General features: G+C 39.2%; 1 protein-coding gene across 1 annotated transcript in view; it reads right to left on the bottom strand.

Annotated features, from left to right (window-relative positions):
- Positions 1 to 25,278, bottom strand: part of LOC145664455 (aconitate hydratase, mitochondrial-like) — a 417,790-nt gene that overhangs the window by 159,290 nt on the left and 233,222 nt on the right. The window contains exon 8 of the mRNA XM_081731145.1: positions 22,758 to 22,887. Coding sequence (XP_081587271.1) covers positions 22,758 to 22,887 — 130 coding nt within the window. The remainder of the gene's footprint in view (positions 1 to 22,757; positions 22,888 to 25,278) is intronic.

The following is a 25,278-nucleotide window of genomic DNA, read 5'->3' as shown; positions in this document are numbered from 1 at the left end:
GTTCCTATAAGCAATGCATATGTAGAACAAAAAATTTGTTTCCAATAAAGTTAAGGAGAATTGAACCAAGGACCTAGGAGTATACAGAATGGTCACGAAAATATAGCCCGTGACAATTACATTCGTCTAACAAGACATCAGTAAGGATTTAATTATCAATTCGGAAGCACAAAAAATTTCGGAGGCTATAGCCTCCCAGCCCACCGAGGACGGCATTAATGAGGTTCAAAAGTCACTACAGTGAAATGAAAAGCACAGTAGCTTGTGCAGTGAATATTAATGCAAGTACAGTATTACCACACAACAATTAAATACACGAAGTGGAGCGTAATGTGCTGCTTTTTCCGGTGGCCTCTCAATTCCTCTTACGGCCACCCGATCCACCCACATCTAGCACATGTATTTTCATTCTTTCTACATGACATTTTACTTGTGCATCGAACAAATTTACAAACAACAAAAATCTACTTTTCGTACATAGCATCTTCATTGCGTGACAGTGTGACAGATATAATTAGGGTAAAAAAGAAATTATATTACAACTTTTTCAACTGAATATGAATTTATGTAGTTTCCTCATCTATAGAAATAATCTCTCTCTTCTTTAGCAAAGCTGCTCTACGGATAGCATTTGACTTTATCAATAAAGTAAAGCAAGACGACTTCTGCTCTGCTTCATGTACAAGCTGGTTTGCTTCAGTCTCCAAAGCTTCACTTGTTTCCATCAACTTCCTTTTCTTTCTCTGCAGCTGCTGTACATTTTCACTCTGGAGGGCAATGTTACGCCTCCTTATCTAACTTGTGATTGCTGCAGATCTGGTCTTATCAGTCCAGTTGTTGAAGACTGGTTTATTTTTTGAATTTTCTTTACTAAAGAAAAGATGTTTAAGAGGTGGTGGTGATTCGAGTTATTGGCCAGTAAATTTATTGTTGTAAGCGCCTTGTATCAAGAGGATTCCGAGTTCGAACTCCGGTGGGTACTAAAGGGGTTAGAAATTTACGTTAAACTATGGGTCCTTAGGAGTGTTGAACTCAAACTTTATAATTATGGGGACACTAATAAGGTTCAAGGGGGGCTCGAAAATTGTTACTTCATATTATATATATACAGGGTGGTAGGAAACTCCACGACAAAATTCGGGAGGTGACTTCCGACACCGAAACAAGAAAAAAAGTCCTTCTGCACTTTTCTCTAGGACACATAGTTTCGGAGCTACATGATGCCGAAAACGGGGCAAAATACACTTTGGAACGCTATATCTTCTCTATTTCGAATGATAGAGGCAAGGCCACCTCAAAGGAACGAAACCTGCTCTATTCAAAGATGGGTATGTCGCAATCGTGAAATCAGTGCACAAGGGATTCCCCAAAGAAGCGTAGGAACTCCCGGATAAACTGTCAGGTAAAGATACGTCAAAATAGGCGTGAATGGATAGGTTTCCCCACCTGATAACCATAATTAGTTGTAACCATGTCGAGATCTCAAACAGAGACGATTTGATGGACGCGTCATATTAGGTATGTGTGGTTGCATAACCACCAGGTACTGATGGTGACCAACAATGAAGTTGTGGATATGAAGTGTGGGTGAATATACTTTGGGAGGTGACTCCACAATTGGAAACAAGTCATGAACAGAAGTCGAAAGAGGCTGCGTGTCCCAGCAGGAACTGAGCAAAAGATCGCCCACACACCGTGGGTAAAGTAGAATATCTCCCGAATGAATTGAGATAGTGACGTCGTTCCACAAAATGAGAAAGAAAATCATACTGAAGGGAACTGATGGTGCAAACTGAATGGAGCAGATGGAACTGCGCAATGGGAGTCCATACAGGAAGAAGTGGATTCCGCAAAGCAGACATGGTAGGGGCAGTGAAAAGTGAAACAGACGTATGTACTATGACGTGTTACGTATGGCTTACGTACGAACTGTGGGGTGAGAGCTGGAAAAGTGGGGATTCCTCATTGCAGCGTCGGGAACCAATACATGGGAACACCGCCGGACATGGGTGCTGGTGCAGCGGTTCCGCAGCAAGCAGAGTACGCAGACATTGCAGAGCCGAGAATCGCTGTAGGCCCTACCGAGTAGGCAACTGAGGCATGGAAGACATGGACAAAAGTACGCATGCGTACAGGCAGACATGGACTGTATTTTCAAAAATGATACACTAGAGCTCGTACTGGTGTCCGTGATGAATAAGTACCACGAAAAATGACACTAAAGGTTTCAGAAGTCTTACAATAGTCTTACCTGTGGCTAAAGATGATGCTCAAAATGACGTCCACCACTCTGAACACAGGCATTCAGACGTCGCACAGACCGGCGCACACGTCGAAACGTGTCTGTTTCTTCCCGCAAAGCGTCACAAGCGGCTCAGACGCGTTGTTCCGACGTTTGGATATCAGGAGCCGGAGTAGCATAAACAACAGTTTTGAGATGTCCCCATAAATAGAAATCCAGAGGGTTTAAATCCGGCGATCGGGCAGGCCATGACATAGGACCTCCACCGCCGATCCACTTGCCCGGGATAACAGTGTTCAAATAATCACGCACGGGGCGACAGAAATGCACCAGGGCACCATCGTGCATATACCACATACGTTGTCGTAAGACCAACGGCACATCCTGCAGAAGTGTAGGAAGTATCTCGCGTAAAAAGTTCAAATAAATAGGCCCAGTGAGTCGTTGTGGAAGAACAACTGGTCTAATGAGATGGTCATCCAGAATCCCTGCCCAAACGTTGACACGAAACTGGTGCTGGTGGCGGGCCTGTATCATTCCATGTGGATTATCCACAGACCACAAATGACTATTATGAAAATTCTGGATACTATCCCTTCCAAATTGGGCTTCATCTGTGAACAAAATGGAGGAGAGAAAACCGACAGTTGTTGCCACCAAATGGAGAACCTGATTACAAAAGTCCAGCCTGGGAGGAAAATCCCCTGGCGATAGACCCTATACCCGTAGCAAATGACAGGGGTAAAAATTGTTGGCATGAAGGATCGACAACACCCTTTCATGACTGACATGCTGAAGGGCAAGCTCCCTGGAACTTACACTCAGGTCATCGAGCACATGTAAAATACGTTCTTCGGCATGCACAGTGCGTTCCTCACGTGGTCTTCCCGTGTCATACATGGCAGGGTGAAACGTTCCGGTCTCACACAAACGACGAAACAGCGTTGCAAATGTATGATGCGGTTGGCGTTTATTGGGATATCGAGCGTTGTATAATCGGGCTGCCTGCCTTACCATTTCCATGTGCTTTTCCATACACAAAAATCATCTCGGCCTGTTCCTGATTGGTGTAATGGGCCATTGTCAAGACATACTACATTATGAGCGTGATTCACAACACACAACGCAGTAGTTGCCCACTTCAACTTCATGGATGACTGACAGACAAGGTAGGTCTGCTCAATGGTGATGTATTGTTTGTTGGTTGTACACTCGGTGTTTCTTCAGTGCTAACTCCTTGTGCCTCGGAATGACCTGGACTGGCAACTTGGGGGTGCTGTCGAGGCAAATGAACGAAATGTACGTATGTAGTGTGGTTTAGCCGTATGGTAGCTATGGCCCTCTGTTTGTGACCGTGCAATGTTCCCGAAAATAGTTAATGTTTTGCTGTCAGCAGTGTTCGAATAAACGAGGGGGTGCAGGGAAAATCACCCTCACGTAAAAGCTTATCCCCGGCTTATATCATGAAAATAACATAGTATTCCTGGCAGAAATAATTAATACCACTGCATTGTTGGTTACCATCAGTACCTATCTTCTTAGGTCTGCTGCTATTTACAAAATTCACAAAAAATGCTAAATCTTTCGGCAGTTGCAAATGGAAAGCAGATAAGTGAGTTGTAATGGCGGTATCACATGCAGAATCATAATATCTAGCGCACTATGTTTTTGCTTTCCCAATATTTGTATTTATTTTGAACATATTACAAAAAAACTATAAAATTAGCGGTAGTTTAATTTTCGCTGTGGTGAAGACCCTTATGCAACCACATACAGTGAATATGATGTGTCCACCATTTCGTCTCTGAGATCTCGGCATGGTAAACTAATTATGGTTACCAGGTGGGAAACCTATCCATTCACGCCTATTTTGACGTATCTTTACCTGACAGTTTATCCGGGAGTCCCTACGCTCCTTTGGGGAATCCCTTGTGCACTGATTTCACGATTGCGACATACCCATCTTTGAATGGAGCAGGTTTCGTTTCTTTGAGGTGACCCTTCCCTCTATCTTTCGAAATAGAGGAGATATAGCGTTCTAAAGTGTATTTTGCCCCGTTTTCGGCATCATGTAGCTCCGAAATTGTGTCCCCTAGAGAAAAGTACAAATGGACTTTTTTTCTTGTTTCGGTGTCGGGAATCAACTCCAGAATTTTGTCGGTGGTGTTTCCTACCACCCTGTGTATATATACAGGGTGGTAGGAAACACCACCTTAACTTACATAACTTTTTATGCAGTACAGGAGGGCGATACTAAAATCTATATAGGGGGGGGGAGGGTTTCGTCGTCCTGAGATATGCCCAAATTTAACTATGATCCCTAGATTATATCCCTAGCCCTTACATTAGGATATCTTCACCCGCTGGAAAGCAGTGGCAAAAACAAACCACTAAGCTTCACCTTGCCCAGGAATTTTGGGCAATATATTAATCATAATTATGTTGAAAAAAGAGAAACTTAATTATTAAAGAACCCTAAAACTAACAGAGCTGAACATAAGTGAGAACCAAGCCCAAAGTGCTTTATTTTCTTGAATGATTTAATACATATAAAACACACAAATTTCGCCTACAGTTATGTAGAATGTACAAAATTTTCAAGTTTCGGGGGAAAGATCGGACTCCCTAAATACGCCCCTATTATCTGGGAACAAACAAACAGACGCGAACCCAAAAGAATTTTCGTCTTAAATGTCGAATGGTGATTTCCCCGGTGGAACAGTTAACGATTAACAAACTCTATGTTACTAAGAGAAGAAAGCAGGATTGTCCCGTTACCGGTTCAAAACTTAGATATTTAGGTCAGATAATATTTTAGAATCCTAGCATATAAGTTGACCTGCACTTCAATCTGGTATGATTCAACTGCTCTAAAATTTGATATTTTACTTTATAATTATACAACCTGGCTGTTATTTTCACTTCAAATTAATTTATTTCGGAATTTGATTTAAATCAACGATTTTATTTTTTAAAGGATCAGATGATTTAAATCAGATTGATTTAAATCAATCCACCCTGTTTTCAACTGAATTATATTTTTACTATAATTCGATATGATAGTAAATTATAGTAAATTGAGGGTACATTAGACCATATAAAGTACATTTTACTTCTATTGTTGCTCAAAAATCCTGAGAAGGAGACTCAGGAGTCCCGTCAGGCAGATAGGTTTCGACATTATTACGCACACAGGAGAAATAAAGTATGAGCAAAGAAAATGTCGGGAAAAGTCCCGACAGCCGGAAAAGGGTTACCACTCAGTAAATTTCTATACAAAACAAACAGCTGATCACGTTCTTTGGGTATAGCCTATTTCTTCTCCAACAGTAACTGAAGGATACCAACGAAACTTTATGGATGAGATACTATCTGGATCTAGGCATGTAAGGTCTCTCACAAGCCTATGTTTCAGTGGACTCTTTTGTATGACATACAATAGCAATTTGCACAGGAATATCTGGCATTCAACTCTAAACTGGACGTTTTCCTTTTCAGAAACGTTCCTCTCTTTGCATGCACTACGGGGACTTTGGGAAGTTGCAAATCCCAAGTCCCATTTGATGCACTACAATGTTGCTGGTATAGCAAGGAACTGAGTTTCATCTAGATACGACCTTGTCACAAATAGCATTCATATATTCAAATAGAATATGTTTTACTGAAGAGTAGGTACTGTTGCGGAAATAGACTGATTATGGAGGATTGACACTGGTACAAAGCACAGTTTCTGGAGGATAGTGCTCTGAAGACAGTATCCAAGAATGGGTTGACAGACTAGTGGATGAAAGAAGAAGAGAGAAGTTCACCCAGCAAACCACCCTGTTGGGAGAAAGAATGCCCACCAATCACCCACACAGGCAGGGTCATGACAAATCATTATTCAGCACAGAAACAGGAATAGCAAACAAAAACAGCAATCAACTAAAATCTTCATTATGATTATGAAAAATCTGACGTTCAATATTTCTGTAAATTTCAAGGACAGAAATGCATATTCAAGGACATCTCCAAGATGTTTCCAGGACAAAATCAATTCAAGGACAGTTCCAGGTTTTCCAGGACGAGTGGGAACCCTGATTAATCTAGGTTATTGTAACTGTAAGAAGTATCCATTTAGAACAACCGTATTAATCTTTCTTTCAGAAAATAACTCTTTCTATTACCCTTGTTAAAAACTAATAAATAAATAATTTCCTTCTAACAAAAGGTAGGGTTGCTGCAAAATTTAGCTTAAACAGTAGCGTACGCAGAGGGGGATTTCCAAGTTTTAACATCCTCCCTGAACGAGGTGTAAACAAAAATTAATGTTTGCCATCATTTGGTAGGAGGTTTTTTAAGTCAGATGTGAAAGTAATGAAGTGTAGAACAGCGAAGGAAATAGAATGGTTTTACTCAGGTAACGAAAAGGGCAGTTATAATGGTGTGGAGTGTACTTGGTAAGCGCTTCAAAAGGGAAGCTAGTGAAAGTACAATTTGTTGATGATAAGAGTTAAGATATTAAGACTTAAAGGAAAAACAAAAGATCTAGTAATGATACAGACAGAAGAACCGAAAACTTCGCATACAACTGGAGCATTAGAGGAAAATTACAATAAAACAAAACAAATTATAGACAGGGAGAAGAGGGACACATGTGTAATTGTAATGGGAGATTTCAATGTAGTTGTGGAAGAAAAACATGAAGGTAGTATCGTAGGCAAATATGGTATAGGTGAAAGAAATGAAAGAATAGACGGACTGGTCAATTTCTGTAGACAAAATTAACTAGTAATTGAGAACATTTGGTTCAATCAGCACAAAAGAAGAAGATATACCTGAAAATCTTCAATAGACGGCCGAAGGTAATACGTAGGCTATGTTATGATTCAAGACAGGTATCGGAATAACTGAAGAACCGGAAGACCCTCCCGGAGGCCGAAATTATCTCTGTTCATAACCCTTAGATGGCTGAAGTGGATATTCGACTGAAAACTGTAGGCAGAAAAAATTAACAATGTAAGTATGAAAAACGTAGGCAAGATGTTGGGTACTGAAAAGTTTAAAAACGAGGAAGTAAGGAATCTTTTAGTTGAAAAATTCGAAGAAAAATACTGAAACAAAGAAAGAATAGGTGCAGATAATAACAGACTAAGGGAACATATTAAACTTAGCATACACCTGGCTGCAGAAGTAATACAGACGTGTTCAAATTATTAGATTCAACATTCAGTTTCTGAATATTTTACTGTTCTTACAATATTACGTAAGAAAATACGTTCGAACTTAGTCCAAATTACTACTTTGTAACTCTGTCCTAATTTCTAATGCGTGTGGCATATGCTTTTTAATATCAATAAAACAAATACGTACGTGACATTCAAATAAAGTTATTATAAAGTGTGTATATCCAAATTGGAAAGAAAAAATGAAATGGAATGCTTACAAGAAAATTATCTTTCACACAAAGATTAAAATGAAATTTCTTATTCTTTAATAAGTCTTTTATACTTTGTGGCGTGCTATATACAAGTTTAGCACATTTTGCCTTCAATTTAGCATCACGATACCACAAATTGTTGATTTCCTCGATTAATTGATGTTTGATTGTAATGTGATTCTTCTTCATGAAGCTCCAAAGGTTTTCAATTGGTTCATATCAGGACTAGTGCCTGGCTACGGAAGAGCACTAATTTCATTAACCTCGAAGAATTTTGTCACAGCTTTGGCCCGGTGGCATGGGGATCCATCATGAATAAAAATGAATTGTACGTCATCAAACCAGAGTGCGGTCTGGAAAAGCAGTTCTTCTTGAAGAACTTGTAGGTATTGGTCGTGCTTCATTGTCCCCTCTACTATATACAGTCTCCCAGACCCGAAGACAGAGAATGACACCCCAGACCACACTGACAAACCAGACCACACTGACAGAGACACCCCAGACAGAGAATGACTGAAGTAGGTTGCTTCACGGTTTATTAAAGACATTCCAACTTGAATTTCTTCCAGGTCGACGTCCACATATTATGAACACGAAGACACATGATTCATCACTGAAACACACTATTCTCCAACCGTCAGCAGGCCAATATTCTAGGCCTCGTGCTCATTCGAGGCGCTTCATTGCCATGATTGGAGTAGACTGCAATTTTTATTTTCTTTCTTGACTGCGTGCTTTTATTTCCTCGGCACAAAGAATCCTTCGAACACTTTCAGGCCAATAGTCTGCGCTATACTCAGCCATTTTTATGCTTAAGTCTATTAGAAGTTGCACTACTGTTTTCCAAAGCCAATTTTTTTAGTTTTCTGATACCTCTTAGCGATAGCTTTGGTTTTTTCCCACACTTCCCAATCCTATTTTGGCTCTTGTTCATTTCAACAGAGAATCTACTCACAGATTTTTGTTCTATCCCAACTCTGCTAGCAATGTGTCGCCGTTATTTCCCCCAAAAGTATTTTGTTAACTTCTACTTCACGCGGAGAAAGTTCTTTTGCTTTTCCATTATGCTGCAATTACAGGACTACACAGAACAAAAGATTGATACACGAAACACGTCACGATCATTTTAAACTGGTCAATTCGAACTGTTGAACGCTTTGAATGTCGTTAACTTCTTACGACAGCAACCACAACACTTCAGACTGTAACTTGTTGATAGGAACCAGAATAACTATCTAGAACTGAAACACGACTTTCAGAATCTCTCCCCCCCCCCCCCACAAACACACACACTAATGCCATCTGCTGTTCAACGGTGATTTTCAACTGTACAGTAAACAAATGAAGGATCCTATATTGGCGGTTTAACCATTAAGTTAAATGTTCTAGAACTCTGAAATTAGGACTCCTACATCAACTTTGCATTTTTCGAGCGTGAGTCTCTTAATTTGAACACGTCTGTAGTAGGTTACAGCGGACACAAAACGGCTAAGAAACAATGGGCTACAGAACAGATGTTGCAAAAAATGAGAGAAAGGAAAACGTGCAAACAGCAGAGGGTAAAAAGATCCACCGGAGGCACGAAGAGAAACAGAAAGAACAAGAGAAAAAATTTACATTAAAAAAATGAGAAGACATAGAATAATTAGAAACAGCTGGGAAATATGAGAAAATGCACAGTTAACGACTAGGTTTTGTGGAGGTTGGGGTTATAAGAAATAGTAGCTCTTTCCTACAGCAGAACTGGTTCAACCGGTTTGGGTACAAAACCTCGCGGCCAGAACCTCGCGGACCAAAACCTCGCCTCCCAAAACCTCGCGGCCCAAAACCTCGCCTTGCCAAAACCTCGCGCCCCAAAATATCGCCATACCCAAAATCTCGCCTGACCAAAATGTAAATGTTCCAACAGATGATAAGGATGACGGTATAAAAGACGCTATTTCAGAAAAAGTACCACGGGTATTTGACCAAGTCCCGCGATACCATATGAAAATTCTATTTCTGTATTAGAGGATTTCAATGTGAAGATAGGGCGACAGGATGTTTTTAAACTGGTTATAGGGAAAGAAAGTCTGCATAAGGAAAGCAATGACAACTAACGGGGTTAGTTTCGTGAACTTTGGAGCATTCAAAAACTTAAAATTTTAACAAAAATCTAATAATATTTATGAAAGTATGAAATAATATATGAGTTTTTACGACGTCCCTTGATTATGTCCTGTAGGTTAAAGGAGACGTAGATGACCAGGATGAAGGAAATGATCGAATAAAGAAAGTGGGAGGAAACGGGAATAACCCGAGAAAGCCCACGCACACGATGTTTTTTGTATCATCATCTTATTATTATTATTATTATTATTATTATTTGTAATGTGGAATTGCATATTAAGAAACTCATTGGACAAATTTTAAAGAAAAGTTTCATTCGCGGCGAGGTTTTGGGCGGCGAGGTTTTGGCCCGGCGAGATTTTGTCCCGCAAGGTTTTGGCCACGCGAGGTTTTGGCCCGGCGAGATTTAGGGCGGCGATGTTTCGGCCGCGAGATTTTGTCCGTATCCCGGTTCAACCTTGTTTCATTGTACACCTGATAGTAGCACAACCAACAAGACAGGACTATCATGCTCCAAAACGTGACATCTAGGATATTTCTCCATTTGGAGCAAGAAAAAGTAAATAATTCAGCATCACTTACAGAACCACGAGCTGGATAGGGGAAATTCCATTCACGTTAAGTTCTACGAGATAGGAATTAATGCAGAGAAAATAATAATATCCTTCATGCAGAAATAGAGAAAGCGTGGAAACAGAAGAAGAAAAGGACAAAGGAAAGAAAGAAAAAAATGGAAAACATGAAAACAAATGAAATTTTAACGCTTAAAGATAAACAGTCTGCGTTTTCCCCCTTGCCCCCTCTCTCTGCCTTGTTTTTTTCTCCCTTTATGAGATAAATTTCTTCCAGCAGCAATTACCATCATCATCTATGATGATTAATTCCTTCAAAAAAAAAAAAAGTAACTGAAAATCCAGGCTGGGAATCGAAGCAAGGACCGTCAGAATGAGTTCCACATATTCCCCACTTAGCTACACAGACAATAAAGGCGTGTTCTTGAATCATCCATTAAACGAGGAACCGCCAGTGTTACCCCGGTTTCATTTGAAGTTTGTATTTTATTTACGGCTCTTAGATGTCTATGACTCAGTCTCTAACAGTTTCATAAAAAGCATTTGATTTGTAGACAAAGATCACGCAATAATTAATTCATAATCTTGAGAACCTACTGTTGCACCAACATACACACATATATATATCGGATTAATCAAGGATTAAAAGAGTGATTTCATAAATCTAAGAAACGAGTCCTAGTTCTTGAACGTAGTGGTTGTCGCACCAGTAATTAACGGGTGACTGTCATTTCGTAGCGTTGTTACGTAACACACATGCAGTCTAAATACAACTTCGAAACGGGGTTTTGAAGCTCTGATGTGAATAAGTTGGTAGGAGTCAGTCTGACAAATGAAACAATCTAGGTTCAAATTTCGGCGGGTACGAGTTATTTTTTCTTTAAAAATACATTGTTCTATGTTCGTATTTGTTATTAATAAGTGCTTTCTCACATTTTTGTAGATTATCTTAAATTAGTGACCATGGTTTAGTCATGGTGTCTAGCAAATTTCTCTCAGCAATTTCCCGACTTTTTCCAGACTTTTCCCGACCATTTCCAAATTTTTCCCGACTCATTCTAAACCGCTTCTACGTAGAAAATAGAAAAACGGTTGAAATGAATCGCGATGTATTTAGGAACACTTAAAAAAAAAAAAAAAAAAAAAAAAAAAAAAAAAAAAAAAAAAAAAAAACGATGTAAACGTACTACATCGCGATGCATTTAGGAACGTGAGGTTTACGGAGTCGCTCCGACAAACGTCAGCATCATTTCCAACATGTGGAATTTAATTCCATTTTTCCCGACTTTTTTTCGCAAATTCCAGACAAATCCCCGAATTCCCGACCATTTTTTAAATTTAAGACAAATTCCCGACTTTCCCGATTTTCCCGACTGCTAGACACCCTGTTTAGTGGAGACTAGGTGGTCATACATGTTTACACTTTTGTTTCCTTCGACAGTGTAAATTATTCCCCCAACCGGGAGCGTTCTTGAAGGGATTATGCTGTGTATAACACGCATATCTTTTATGGATTAATTGACTGGCTCTGACGTTATTTTGTTCCAAATTTGGCCTTTTCGCAATGTAAATACAACTAACAAACCAATATTTCGAAAGTTGACTCGGTTGCCTGGTAGTTAATGCGTTGGTGTCTGGAATAAAAGGGCGTGGGTTCAGGTCTCGGAAGGGGCTACATTTTTCTATGTATTCACATATATCATTATTAATTGCTTTCTTGCATTTTTCGTACATAATCTTAGATTAGTGACCAGGGGTTAGGGAGGCTAGGTAAAGTCAGGTTCGGTTATGTATGTGTATACTCTCGGTTCTTTCATTTATTTCTTGCACTTTAGTGACCACGGATTAGCGGTAATTAACGATTAGGTTCGAACAAAATATAGAAGAACGCCGTAGCACGTTACTTACACAGCAACGTTGGTTTTTTGGTACAGAAAATTACTAACAAGGGACGTATGCGAATCGTGACAGCTAGATATTTATGAAAATTGGTACCCTGATTAATTGTGATCGTTAATCATCGTGGTGATAGTCACTCGTGCGGAAATGCCTTGTTTACCCGCTATGTATAATACATATACCAGGCAGTATCCGGGTGAGGCCGTGCCGAGTTATACCCTAAAACGCCGGAAAAAGGCAGAAAATGAAGAGTATGTGCAGATAACCTGATACCTATGGTAGGGGGACACATGACCAAGAACACAGCAGTATCACACAAGCAGTGTTGCCACCCCAACACAAACTTATAATTTTTCAAATAGAACATGTATCATTTTATGGCATTAAAATAATTGGAATAAAACGTGAAAGAAAATAAGCAAACGTAGGGTTGCCATATTTTAAAATTGGAAAAGCGGAGGGATTCTAAACCGTAAGTACTGATGTGAACTTGTGGATTATAAATACTGACCTGGGATCTTTCGGATCCTTTTTTAATGATTTCTTTCTTAATTGACACTTCCAATGTACTTTTCTAAAGAAAGTAAAGCTAATTTAGTTTTTGCCTTTAATGTGTTATTAAGTTCAACAAATGTGAGTCTCGAATTGTAAAGTATTAAGTAAGTATTACAGTAAGATATCTATAAGGCAAGTTCCCCCTCCCCCCAAAGAAAGCAAGCGATATATGGCAGATATTGTTCATACAGTTTTTTTCTCTAAGAAGCATAAAATAAATTCTAAATTTTATCGTAAGAAAGGTAAAACATATTTAGGAGTCGTCGTCTATCCCTTAATCATTTTTCGAGATTGCTACTTGAAATCGTACTAACATAGAAAATTACCACGGTTTCACAATATATGAAATAAAGCATAAACATTTTAAAAGAATAAAAATATTAATAATGAATCTAATCTAAACAAAATGATAAGTTGAGTTGTGTTAATTTTCAATTTAACGTCCCGTTCAACAACGAGAATATGAGACGTACAAAATGCTAAGGATACCGTAATTCAATTTGCAATAATTTCTGAATATATGATACATATATGTATACATATCTGTACCATATACTACACAAAGAAAACCATTGTGCATTAAAGCAAATCTCTTATTAGCAAACGGCTCTGCGCACGTGCACTGGAAAATAGCTCACAGCCTGAGCCTGAGTCCAAATGTAACTCAATCACGACGTAGACATAGCGGTTAACGTTGAATATAACAGCACTTTATCAACAATCCATTTTAGATTTTCCCCAATTCAAAAAAGCGGGTGGTTCTTCGTGATTAAGAAATGATTAAGCGGAGGACGAATATAGGACTTGAAAATCGGATGGTACCCGCTAAAATCGAGTAATATAGCAACCCTAAGCAAACGGCAGGTTATCAGTGTTGTCAAATAAGGGAGATATGAGGTTCTAAAGGTGAGAAATTATGGGACCCGTACAACGAAACGAACAAATGTACAACAATAATAAGACTACGGAAGGAACTAATGTACAGTAGGGAGTAAACCATAGCATGCACAGCATCCAGTGACTAACGGACTTGATGCTTCATATCAAGTGGGGCTAGGGCGAGAAATGTACATATTTTGCCACACTCTATAGTGTGTATTGATGTATTATGTTAAAATATTTTGCGCCTGTACATTACTGTTAACCCGAACATAGTGTGTTTTGTCTTCATTGTTGTCTCACATATTAACGTTTCCTATACTCTTGACTGACATCTATCATAGGTCATTGATCTTTGCGAATCGATTGTGACGTATGTCACAGGTTGCTTATCTTTCGTGTCACAGTTTTTCTGTAATGCTTACAGGCGCAGCGCCGTCGTTTCTGTGGTTTGGAAGGCATTCAGGATTTTATGCAGAGTTGCAATCCCAAGACAGTTTGTTTTATAGCTCTCGTGAACGGCTCGAGATATCGATTCCCCTCACACACCATTGGAATTGTTGGGCTACAGGAAGGCTTCCTGTTCACATTTCCGCCTTATGTCACATTGGACTACTTCTTTCTACGGCTACTTTAACACCTGCCCTTTCTTTGGGAGAGTCCTGTATCAAGCCTGTTAGTCACTGGATGCTGTGCATGTTGTGGTTTACTCCCTACTGTACATTTTTTCCTTCTGCAGTCCTGTTGTTGTTGTACATTTGTTCTTTTCTCTGTACGGGCCCCATAATTTCTCAGCTTTAGAGCCTCTTATCTCGATTATTTGCCAACACTGAAAATTCGCAGTTTGCTTAGTTTCTTTCATGTTTTATGCCAATTATTTTAATGTCATAAATTGATATACGTTATATTTGAAAAATTATAAGTGTGTTGGGGTGGCAACACTGCTTGTGTGATACTACTGCCGCGTTCTTGGTCATGTATCGTCCTACCATAGTATCAGGTTATCTGCACATTTTTCATTTTCTGCCTTTTTCTGGCGTTTTTGGAGTATAATTCGGCACAGCCTCATCCGGTCACTGCCTGGTATATGTACAACCTCCATTCCAAAAGAAACCGAACTTTTGAAAACAAATAGTACCACTAGTGCCATCTGTTGTAATATTTTACCGGTAGATGGCGTAGTCCCTCATTGACAACTGGTATAAATGTCATGGCATTTGGGTGCACGGTAACAAAGTTATTGCGTTTCAACTGTCAGTGTGTTGTGTGCATCGGTCGGAAAATGAATTCAAACAACGAGCTGCAATTGAGTTTTGTGTTAAACTGGGTAAAACTTTTAGTGAAACGCACCAAATGCTACAAAATGCATATGGTGATGAGTGTCTATCCCGTACGCAAGTTTACGAGTGGTTCAGGCGATTGAAATCGGGTAGAGAGACGCTGGATGATGACGAAAGATCAGGCCGTCCCAGAACCGGATTATCGGAAGGAAACATCGAAAAAGTGCGTGAATTCATCAAACATAACAAAAAATCGTCGGTGAAAGTTATTGAAATAGAATTAGGCATTCCTCAAAAAATTGCATACCGCATTTTGACCGAAGTTTTGGGCCTTAAGAAGGTTAATTCGCGGTTTGTACCACACAAACTCACCGAAGACCAAAAAGTTGATCGCATTGCGCATTGCAAAGACATCGTTAAAAGTGCTCGGCAGGATCGAAACTTCTTGAAATCGATTGTAACTGGTGACGAGACGTGGTGTATTGAATATGCCCGAAACAAAGCGGCAAAGTGCTGAATGGAGAGCGCCAGATGAAGGAACACCCAAAAAAAAGTCGCTTGGTGAAGTCAAAAGTTAAGGTGATGCTGATTTGTTTTTACGATTCAAAAGGAATTATCCACAAAGAATTTGTTCAGCCCGGCCAGACAGTCACTGGAGAGTTTTACTTGGGCGTCATGAAGCGTTTGCTGGCAAGAATTCGTCGTATTCGGCCCGAATATCGCGAAATCGGCAGTTGGACTCTTTTGGACGATAATGCACCATCACATCGTTCGCGACTTGTAACTGAATTTTTGGTCAAAAATCACATTATTCGGTTGCATCATCCGCCCTATTCACCAGATCTCGCTCCGTGCGATTTCTATCTGTTCCCGAAACTGTATTTGGCGATGAAAGGAAAGTGGCACGCATCGATTGATGCCATTGAGAAGGCTACGACCGCCGTCCTAAAGACCATTCCAATAAAGGACATGGAGAAGTCGTTTGACAACTTGTTGGAGCGTGCAAATATGTGTATCGATGCAGAAGGGGAATACATTGATTAATAAAAATGATTTGTTCCAAAATGTACATTGCTTTTTTGTTTTTTTTTAAAACGTTCGGTTTCTTTTGGAATGGAGGGTGTATTATACGTAGCGGGTAAACAAGGCATTTCCGCACTGAGTGACTATCACCACGATGATTAACGATCCATAATTAGTCAGGATATCAATTTTCATAAATATCAAGCTGTCACAATTCGCATACGTCCCTTGTAAGAGTGTATGCCACCCAGCTAAACCTCTGAGTTACTGTCAGTTCCGGAGGCATCAGTAGTCTGGACGTAAAAAAAAAAAAATGTCAAATCGTGTGTTCAGACACTCATAGTGTTTCAACAGCAGTGTTTGTAGTGGTTTTTTTTTTTTTTTTTTTTTTCATACTGACATTGGGGGACCAATAAATGACTTTCCACATAGAAGTTCCCATACCTGGCTGACGTTTAAAAATGACCTTTGCATTATTATCCCGATGAAAAATAGAAAGTATGTTTGTTGAAATTTATATTGGTTTTACTTGAACACCAACAAACCTGTGAATTAGTCGTAGAAGCGACAGTCCTATTAACGACAAGAACTGTTATCTGACCTATGAGCGACCGATTCATTTACATTGAGATTGTGGAAGAGGATATGATTCCCTCTAGTAAAATGTTTGCTCTGGGGTCATTAGCGTCTGAACAACCTTGGTACAAAATATGTACGTGCTAGTGATACTGTTCGTCAAATGTATTTTCTGTCTACTGTGATTGCAACTGAAACTTAATTTTGAGTTAGATTTGACAAAACATATCAAATAACTTAACGAGACAACATGGATATTTCCATGAAAAGTATATTCCTATGTAGTTGATTGTTGAAAATCCAATTGTAATATCCCTTTCTTCAAAATCTCGCTTTCTGTACTTAATTTAATTAAAATCTAATTACCCACTAAGCAAAGCTATATATTTTATTTTGGAAAACTTAAACGTGTAACAGTTTCGTAAACTCTCTACGTTTAGACTTCTAGTTTGTTATTAATACTTGCATGCAATGCTTATTTAAGAACGCTTAATACCTATGAATGTAAGGGTAAGATTACATTTGAAATTTATGATTAAGCAAGAAGAATTTAGGAAGTGGAAGGAATACTAATGAACTGTACGTTTATATCTGATTAAATGTTAAGGGTGTTTATTAACAAATTTTTTATGTCAAGATGTTATTTATTTGTAAAGGTATGTAAAGTAAGGGAGGAGACTGAAGCTTTTTTGGAGGTATCTCATTAATGCTTAATTTTTTAGTTAATTGTTGAAGATGTATGTTCCTTGTGATTGTGAAACGGCTAGAAGAAATGAGACCTCTAGGAACGTAAATTGTTCATAGTACATTTTGTTAGATTCTAAATCAAACTAGGGTGAAACAAGTTAAAGAAGATGGAATCTTCTTCCATTATCTTACTATGAACGAATCGGTGACTCATAGACCAGTTAACAGATCGAATCGGTCGCTCATAGGACAGTTAACAGTTCCTGTCGCACATAAGACTGTCCCAAGTAGGACGACACCCAAATCTGTTTCACTATATATAATGTTAAAGAGGCCATACCAAAACTGGCTTCGAATCTGGCATACCATGGCTAAGTTTTTGAACTATACACAGAAGTCTCTTTGGTATGTTATGTTCACAAGGTTTGTAAAACCAAAGACATACTTTTGTACTTCTAAACTATGCTTGCATAAGTGACGGAAAGTTTTGTAAAACGGCTTTGCCCGTCCGTCCGTGTGTCAATAGGTATCAGACCAAAAACGGCAAAACATATCGAAAAATGAAATAAAATCTAATTTTTAAGTCCCAAGGTTATGCCGGCTAGAGGAAACGAGAGAACCCAGAGAAAATCCACGTACACGGCGTTTGTCCTCACAAAGCTCACTTGGCGTGAGCTGGGATCGAACCAATGATTACACTCTACCACTGAGCCACCGCGGCCCATAAAACTCACCGAAAACCAGTTTCTTGCAATCGGTTCGGAGTCCAAAGAATAGGTTCTATCTCCTCTGAGAACTTTCTACTCAAACCGAAAGTGGTTCTATTTTAGTATTCCCGTTTTCCACATGTATCCCCGTTGAATGAAAATGGCTATATAAAGACAAGCGGTTCTTTGAAAACGGTTCAGCGTCTCAAGACAACATTCAAGACTATCCAAAATCTCTGCCGAAACTGGAAGTGGTTTAAATTTACTATTACTTTCGGTTTCAAAAGTTGTTGCCGTAGAGCAGAAACGATAATTATTATCAGCGTTCCAAGAATAAGTTTAACCCTGTACACAAACAGAAAGTAATTAAACATTATCAATTTCCGGTTTCAACGTATCTCGGCATAAAACAAAAAATAGTAAAATAGGTATAGTGACAACCAGTTTATCGCAAACGATTCAGCGTCTTCAGACAACCTACCATGAGTATCCAAAATCTTCTACAGAAAGCTTAAATGATTCAAATTTGATTTATTTCCACTTTCAATAATGATTTCCATAGATCATAAACGGTAAATCCTTTCAAGATGCGGTTTCTTGTAACTATTCCAGCGTTCTAAAAATAGGTTCCACTTTCTCCGTTAACGCTCTACTAAAACCGGAAGTTGTTCAAAGTAGCCATTTCCAGTTTCAACCTTTATTGCCATAGAAGGAAATGATAACAGACTGCGAGAAGCGGTTGTTTGCAAACGATTCAGTGTCTATAAACAACATATTGTAATGATCACATAGAATCAGGTCACTCTACACTGGGAGAATGAAAAAATATATACAAACTTTAATTCCAATATTAAGCAAAATAAACTTGTGTTTTCCTACAAGTCAACAAGAAACCGTTGGAAAAGTTTCCATGGCTGCATTAACATACGGAACACAAGCTAAAAATTAACTTCCTAAGTAAAATTTAGTTGGAGAAAGTAGTTCGTGACCTGAAAAACCAAGAACAGCAAGCAGTATTTAAACTTCGGGTTTTGAGGTCACGGAGGTCGTTCTCGAATGGTAGGCCAAGGTGCTGCACGTCGAGGAGTTCTTAATTAACAGGCTGCCTCGATCTCGGAAGAGAGAGGCCCAGAGTTCAATCCACTTATATCCAGCTGCATAAGCCACGCAAAGAGGTTTCTGTAGGCCGTGACTGTTGCATATCTCAGAGGTCCTGAGATCCATCCAACTCTATATAGCCACGCAAAGAGGTTTGCTGTGGGTTACCACTGATGCTATCCTTAGAGGTCCAAAGTTCGATCCCAACTCCGTAGCCACACAAAAAGGTTTGTTGTGGGCTTGCAATCTGCACGCTGCTCTAGGCTTGGAAGAGGAAGTAGTCACGCATCCAGTGAACTACAGTGCCTATAATTAGTGCGTGATTAAACTCATTATCGTGCGATATGAATATGAGACCAGAAGCTGACTTCCAAGACGAGGCCGAAACATGTAAGCAGCCAGTAATGGAATACAATGCATAAACGACAGATTCAGTCTTAAGCCCAAGGCTTGTCATATGCCTGGCGTATTATTTCAAATCACCTTGCTGATATAGTGATTTTCTTTATAAGTCAGACAGAATCTATACTATTAAATTAAACTCTGTTAAACTAACTTTTATGACAGAGTTTGACCCTGGTTTAGCAGATAAGCAGTAGTGACCAACAGATTCCCTTTTGTCGTATGTATAACTTATGTAAATAAACAATCATCGTCATTATATGTTTTCTCTCTTATTCCATTTTGCAATTCTTAAATAAGGTTAACGAAAGGTTGTAAGAACTAGTAGCGTTATATGAGCGAAGGTTCACAAGTAGTTTATAAAATGATTACGTCCTTATTTATGATGGAGTTACAGGGGCTTATCGCCAGCCTCGTTAGGAAGAAGAAGCATATACTGTTTATTGCACTGCAGATACCATACTCTACAGGGAAATCGAATCATAGGTCACACTCTATCACTGTTGAGTTGAGTTGAGTTGAGTTGATTTTAGTTTAGCGTCCCTTTCAGCAGCGAGGCTATATGAGACGTGGACCTACTGATTAACGTGGAATCCGAACCACATGAGCTCCCGCCGGGAATCGAACCCGGGTCTCCCACGCCAAAGGCGCTTATGCTAACCGCTTAGCCACGGAGGAGCTCTCACTCTATCACTGTACTACCACACCGACACTAATAAGAATAGTAATATTCTAAGACAAGAACCATTGTCTTGTTCTAATATCATGACTATCAAATTGCCAAAACCAGCTATTTTTCAGTTACTGATATTTCCTGTTTCAATGTTTATCGCCGGGATGGAAACAGTAATAGACAGCGAGAAGTGGTTTGCTGCCAAGAATTCACCGTCTTAAGACAATATACCGCTACTATGCACTATTCTATAGATCCCATAAGTAGTTCAAATTTACTAGTAATTCTGATTTTAATATTGAGTTTTGCAGAACAAAAACGGTAAGATATATCAGGAAGTGGCTTTTTGCAATCGATGATGCATCTCAAGAACAGGTTCCATCTTCTGCATTGAAATTTTCATCCAACCAAAAGTGGTTAAAATTAGCCATTTGCGGTTTGAACTTTTATCGCCCAAGAATGGAAGCAGTTAGAGAGAAGACGTCTCTTAAACGATTCAGCGTCTCAAGACAATGTAACATGACTATTACCAACACTCTACCAAAACAGGAATTGGTTCAAATTTAAATATTACTTCCGGTTTCAATACTTATTTCTGTTGGGTGAGAACGGTATGAGATATCGAGATTCGGTTTTTTGCAATCAATTCAGCGTCCTAAGAAAATGCTTTACATCTTCCGCTAAATACTATTTAATACAGAAAATATTAAAATTAGCCATTTCCGGTTTCAATATTTGTCACCACAGAACGAAAGTGGTAAAAGATAGCGAAAACTGTTTTCTGAAATCGATTGAGGATCTGAGGAGAACATATTATCCCAATCCATAGCACTCTACCAAACTTGGTTACCATAGCACTCTAGTAGTAAATTTCAACCTGAAGTGGTTGAAATTTACTACTACAGCTATAAAGGTAACCAAGAAATTTCTGTCGCCCTTTATAGAGGCCTGTGTTCAATTGGCCCTCACACCGTGAGTGGAATGTGAATGGAGATACGGCGTAGGTCAGTTGTTGGTGTGGGTATATCCAACATACTACCTGGTTGTTTTAGCTCAGTTACACCGTGAACGTGCGTAAGGACAGAATGAACATGGGACCTCCACAGAGCGTCATAAGGGCGTGTATGCTTTACAAATTCAAACTGGGATCAGAGGCCGCTGCAGCGGGGGGAAGATATGTCAGGCCTTTGGTAAGGATGTCATGGCTACGCAGACAGTGCAGGGGTGTTTTAACAAGCTTAAGGAAGGTGACGAAACACTCAAAGACGCACCACGTGCCGGAAGACTAACACATGTACAAAATGAAGATCTTCAGGCAGCAATTGAGGCGAACAGTGGCCAGATATGTGAGGAACTGGGACTACAATTCAGTGTGAGCGAAAAAAAAAAAAAAAAAAACATTCGGCAGCACCTTCATCAACTTGGGAAGAACTACAAGTTGGGTCGATGGGTCCCACACGATTTGACCTCGGGCCAGAAGGCAACGCGAGCAGACACCTGTGTTTCTTTGCTGTCTTGTTTGAGGAAGGAGCAATTTCTGGACAGGGCGTTGACATGTGATGAGAAGTGGGCCCTGTACGAATCTCCACAGCGCCATCATCATTGGCTGAGCCGGTTCCAAAACAGCCGAAACTAGCACTGCACCAGAAGAAGGTTCTCTTATATGTTTGATGGATTGCTTGCGGCATCGTGTATCGGGAACTGCTACCAGCTAGTCAGAGCATCAAATGCAACTGTGTACTGTTAGCAGCTGACCGTGTTCAAGAAAAACTCAAAATTCTGGAGCCAGCACTACTGAATCGCAAAGGGGCCCTCCTGTTACAGGACAATGCTACATCAAACGTGGCTAGAATAACTCGGGACACCATCCTACGCCTTGGGTGGGGAACACTATTGCATCCGCCATACTCCCCGGACATTCCATTCCTTGGACAATTACCTTAGAGAACGTCAGTTCAAATCCCTAGCAGGGGTACAAAATGCACTTGATACCTTCTTCGCTTCACAGCCCACTAAGTTCAAGCGCGATAGAATCCATGGCCTTCCAGAACGTTGGCAGATGGTCGTATCAAAAACAGGTGTAACATCCAAGGTTCCGCTAGATACTGAGCAATCTGTTAACTTACATGTAGGCATGTTCTTGAAACCTATGTACTTTTATCATGGAAAAAATAAATTCAGGAAGGAAAAGAAACTTAAGGAATATTAAAAAGGAAAGGATAGATGTTGCATACCCATTCTACTCTACTACGTAATTGGAACCTACTCCACACAAGGCGTTAATATATTCTTTTTAATATTCCTGAAACTTCTGTGTGTTTGCTGCATTTCACGCATTCTTATTTATTATCATCTTCCTCTTGTTTCGAAAGAACTTCCATTGGTTGCACCTTTATTTTTCATCATATTTATTTGTGGACCATCGATTTTCCTTTCTCTGGTGGTAGCGTGTATGCCTTTGGTGTATGATCCAAAATAGTCTCGCCGCTGACGAAGAAGTACATATAAATCAATCAATCGATGGTTAAAAAAAAAACTGTAAATAGTTCTCAAGACATTACGAATGCATGTCAAATATTAGAAGCGTCTACTGAGATACAAGTTTGAAATACTATACGTATCAATATTCCACTTACCTACTTTGATATCCAGTGGCCAACCATTCTCCTTAGCTTTTTTTCCAAGTTCCGAAATGGGGTGAGCCAAATCTGGAGTGAAGGGACCATTTACATGTGGTTCCAACTCTGACAAATTCAGATCCACTATCTTTTGTGCAAATATGAAAAGTAAAAATCGTATTACATATTTCACTAGCACGTCAATTTAAATTGTATTACATATTTTACACATCACAAAAAGAAGAATATTACAAGGGAAAATAAGATAAATGTCAAGAAATCTTACACAGATTCAGGCTTTCTTTTTCCCTTGTCTGTGTGCACTTGGGCTATGAAGCAAAATTGAAGCAAAATCTTACTGTTACTGAAATACGTGTTGGAAGTTTCTTCTGCTACTACGAAACGTCCAAATGCTTATTTTCACTATTATAACACAAAACAAAAGTTTATTCTACCCACAGACTTTCCAACGCAAGATTTCATCCTTGATTAGTGAACCGGGGAGAGTTCCACGTTACAACGACTAGCAACGTATTATGAGTAATTAAAAGAAACTATACTCGCATGTATAACGTTGTAATCATTAATGTGTACAGTTCATGGCAAAGAAAATGTTACAAAAAAGGTAAAGTCCAGATTATTAACAAACTCTTGAGCCGTGTGCTTATGCATCCAGAAACACACGTCTCGATCGACTAACTACTCCCGGTATTCAATCTAACTCGTCCTCCGCCTCCTCCTCTCCTGGCTTAAAGCAGTCTATGACGTAATATACTCTTTACATTTAGACAGAATAAACAGGAACCATGTTTACAAGCTTCACAGCTCTAAAACAGTCTTTTTTATTAGTTTGTTCTGAAATGCCTTTTTAGAGTCTGAATTTAACACATGTCACAACATGTTCCCACAGCTTTATAAACGCCTTTATTTGCATTCTTTCTCTTTAAAGACTGCGTATCATATCAAGTTAGGAAAAATTAAATGAAATCTTTGAGTTTTACGTCCCACGATTATGCCGGTTAGATTACAGGAGACTGTGATGATGAGTAATGAATGAAATGGTGGAATGAAGAAAGTGGGAGGAAACAGGAGAACCCCGAGGAAACCCACGCACACGGTGTTTGTCCACCACAAAGTTCACTTGGCGGGAGCTGGGATATCAAGTTAGGAAGATGCCCCTTGTGAAATCTATGTAAATTGTCTATCAAGGCAGTAGATTTTGTGCTTCCCAAAGTCTGTAATGCAGGCGCAGAGCTCTAAAAACTACTGACAGAAATAAGTGTTATTCAATAATTAATTTCATTTTGTTTCCTAGTAATGGCAAGCAAATATTTCAGAGGCGTCATTTGGGCAGGGCAGTGTGGAGTAGTTCCCCCATCCCTTAAGTTTCATGAACACACATTGTTTGATGAAATGTATAGTAAAGAACTGATATAAAAAGTGAAACTCTTATGTCGGCAGACAACCCCCCACCCTCCCCAAACAAAATCTAAAATGATGTTGCTTTTAGCAACAAACCTATAGTTACCACAGCACATTCCCACAGTGATTACATTTGGTTTCAATAGTGAAAGGTTTGATCCCAATCCATGTAGGTTCACAGTGAACAACATTAAGATTCAAATATGGAGACAGAGAGGGATGATTTACATATACAAGTTAAGAACTGCAGAAAAAATGATCGGACAGCATTCATATTATGATGAAATTTGTGATTTTGTAAAACAGAAGAAAAAGTTTCCGAATCACATCAGGCAATTTCAAATTAAAGTGGACAACTCTTTTTTTTAGAGTATCAGATGATTGCGAAGGGAGAGAAAGATCGTAAGATCTGAGGAATTAAGAACTTAAAAAACCGTCAGCTTCCGGAACGGGTTGCAAAGTACTAAGCTCTTAGCTATCGAATCATGACTTTATCCATTCAGTCATGGAGAACTTTACGTAGTCATTCATATACTTTTCCTTTATCTACGTTGAGAAACTAATAGAATGGAATATTCCAAAAGTTGACTCCTGGAATATTCCAAAATTTGACTCCGTGGAGGCAGTGTTAGCATTGAACGCAGACCTCTTTTAGCTTAGTTCCGGTATGCATAATGAACTTCCCCTGGTTTATGAACACTTTTTAAGGCAATAAAAGACTGTGTTAATAGTGTTATATTTGATAGAACCGTCTAACAAAGTAGTGTCAAATACTTAGACATAAATCACCTTTTGCGAAGCTCTAGTGCAAAATGAAACAATTCGTCGCAAACATGTTAGACTTTTCAAAAGAACACGCTAGAAAAAGCTATGGAAATGCGCATGAGAGTGTTACTTGGATGCAAAACCTATAACTTTAAAAAAAACAGCATGTTGGTGTCATTGTGTGGTAGATGAATGGTTTGTGTAAGGGACTCCTACGTGGATAGTCCTAGGATCGAATCCCAACGCTATTGTTTTTTTCTTCTTTCAGCTACGCTAATACTATGTATTTCAAAAGTTCAATTTTGAATTAAATGTAGTCGTAGCTAATTTAAGCCGAAATTATTTTCAAATA

Source organism: Thermobia domestica, chromosome 11 (genome assembly GCF_964235325.1).
Source record: "Thermobia domestica chromosome 11, izTheDome1.hap1.1, whole genome shotgun sequence".
Classification (NCBI taxonomy): domain Eukaryota; kingdom Metazoa; phylum Arthropoda; class Insecta; order Zygentoma; family Lepismatidae; genus Thermobia; species Thermobia domestica.
The sequence above is the reverse complement of the archived record's forward strand: the minus strand, read 5'-3'. Positions and strand labels throughout refer to the sequence as shown.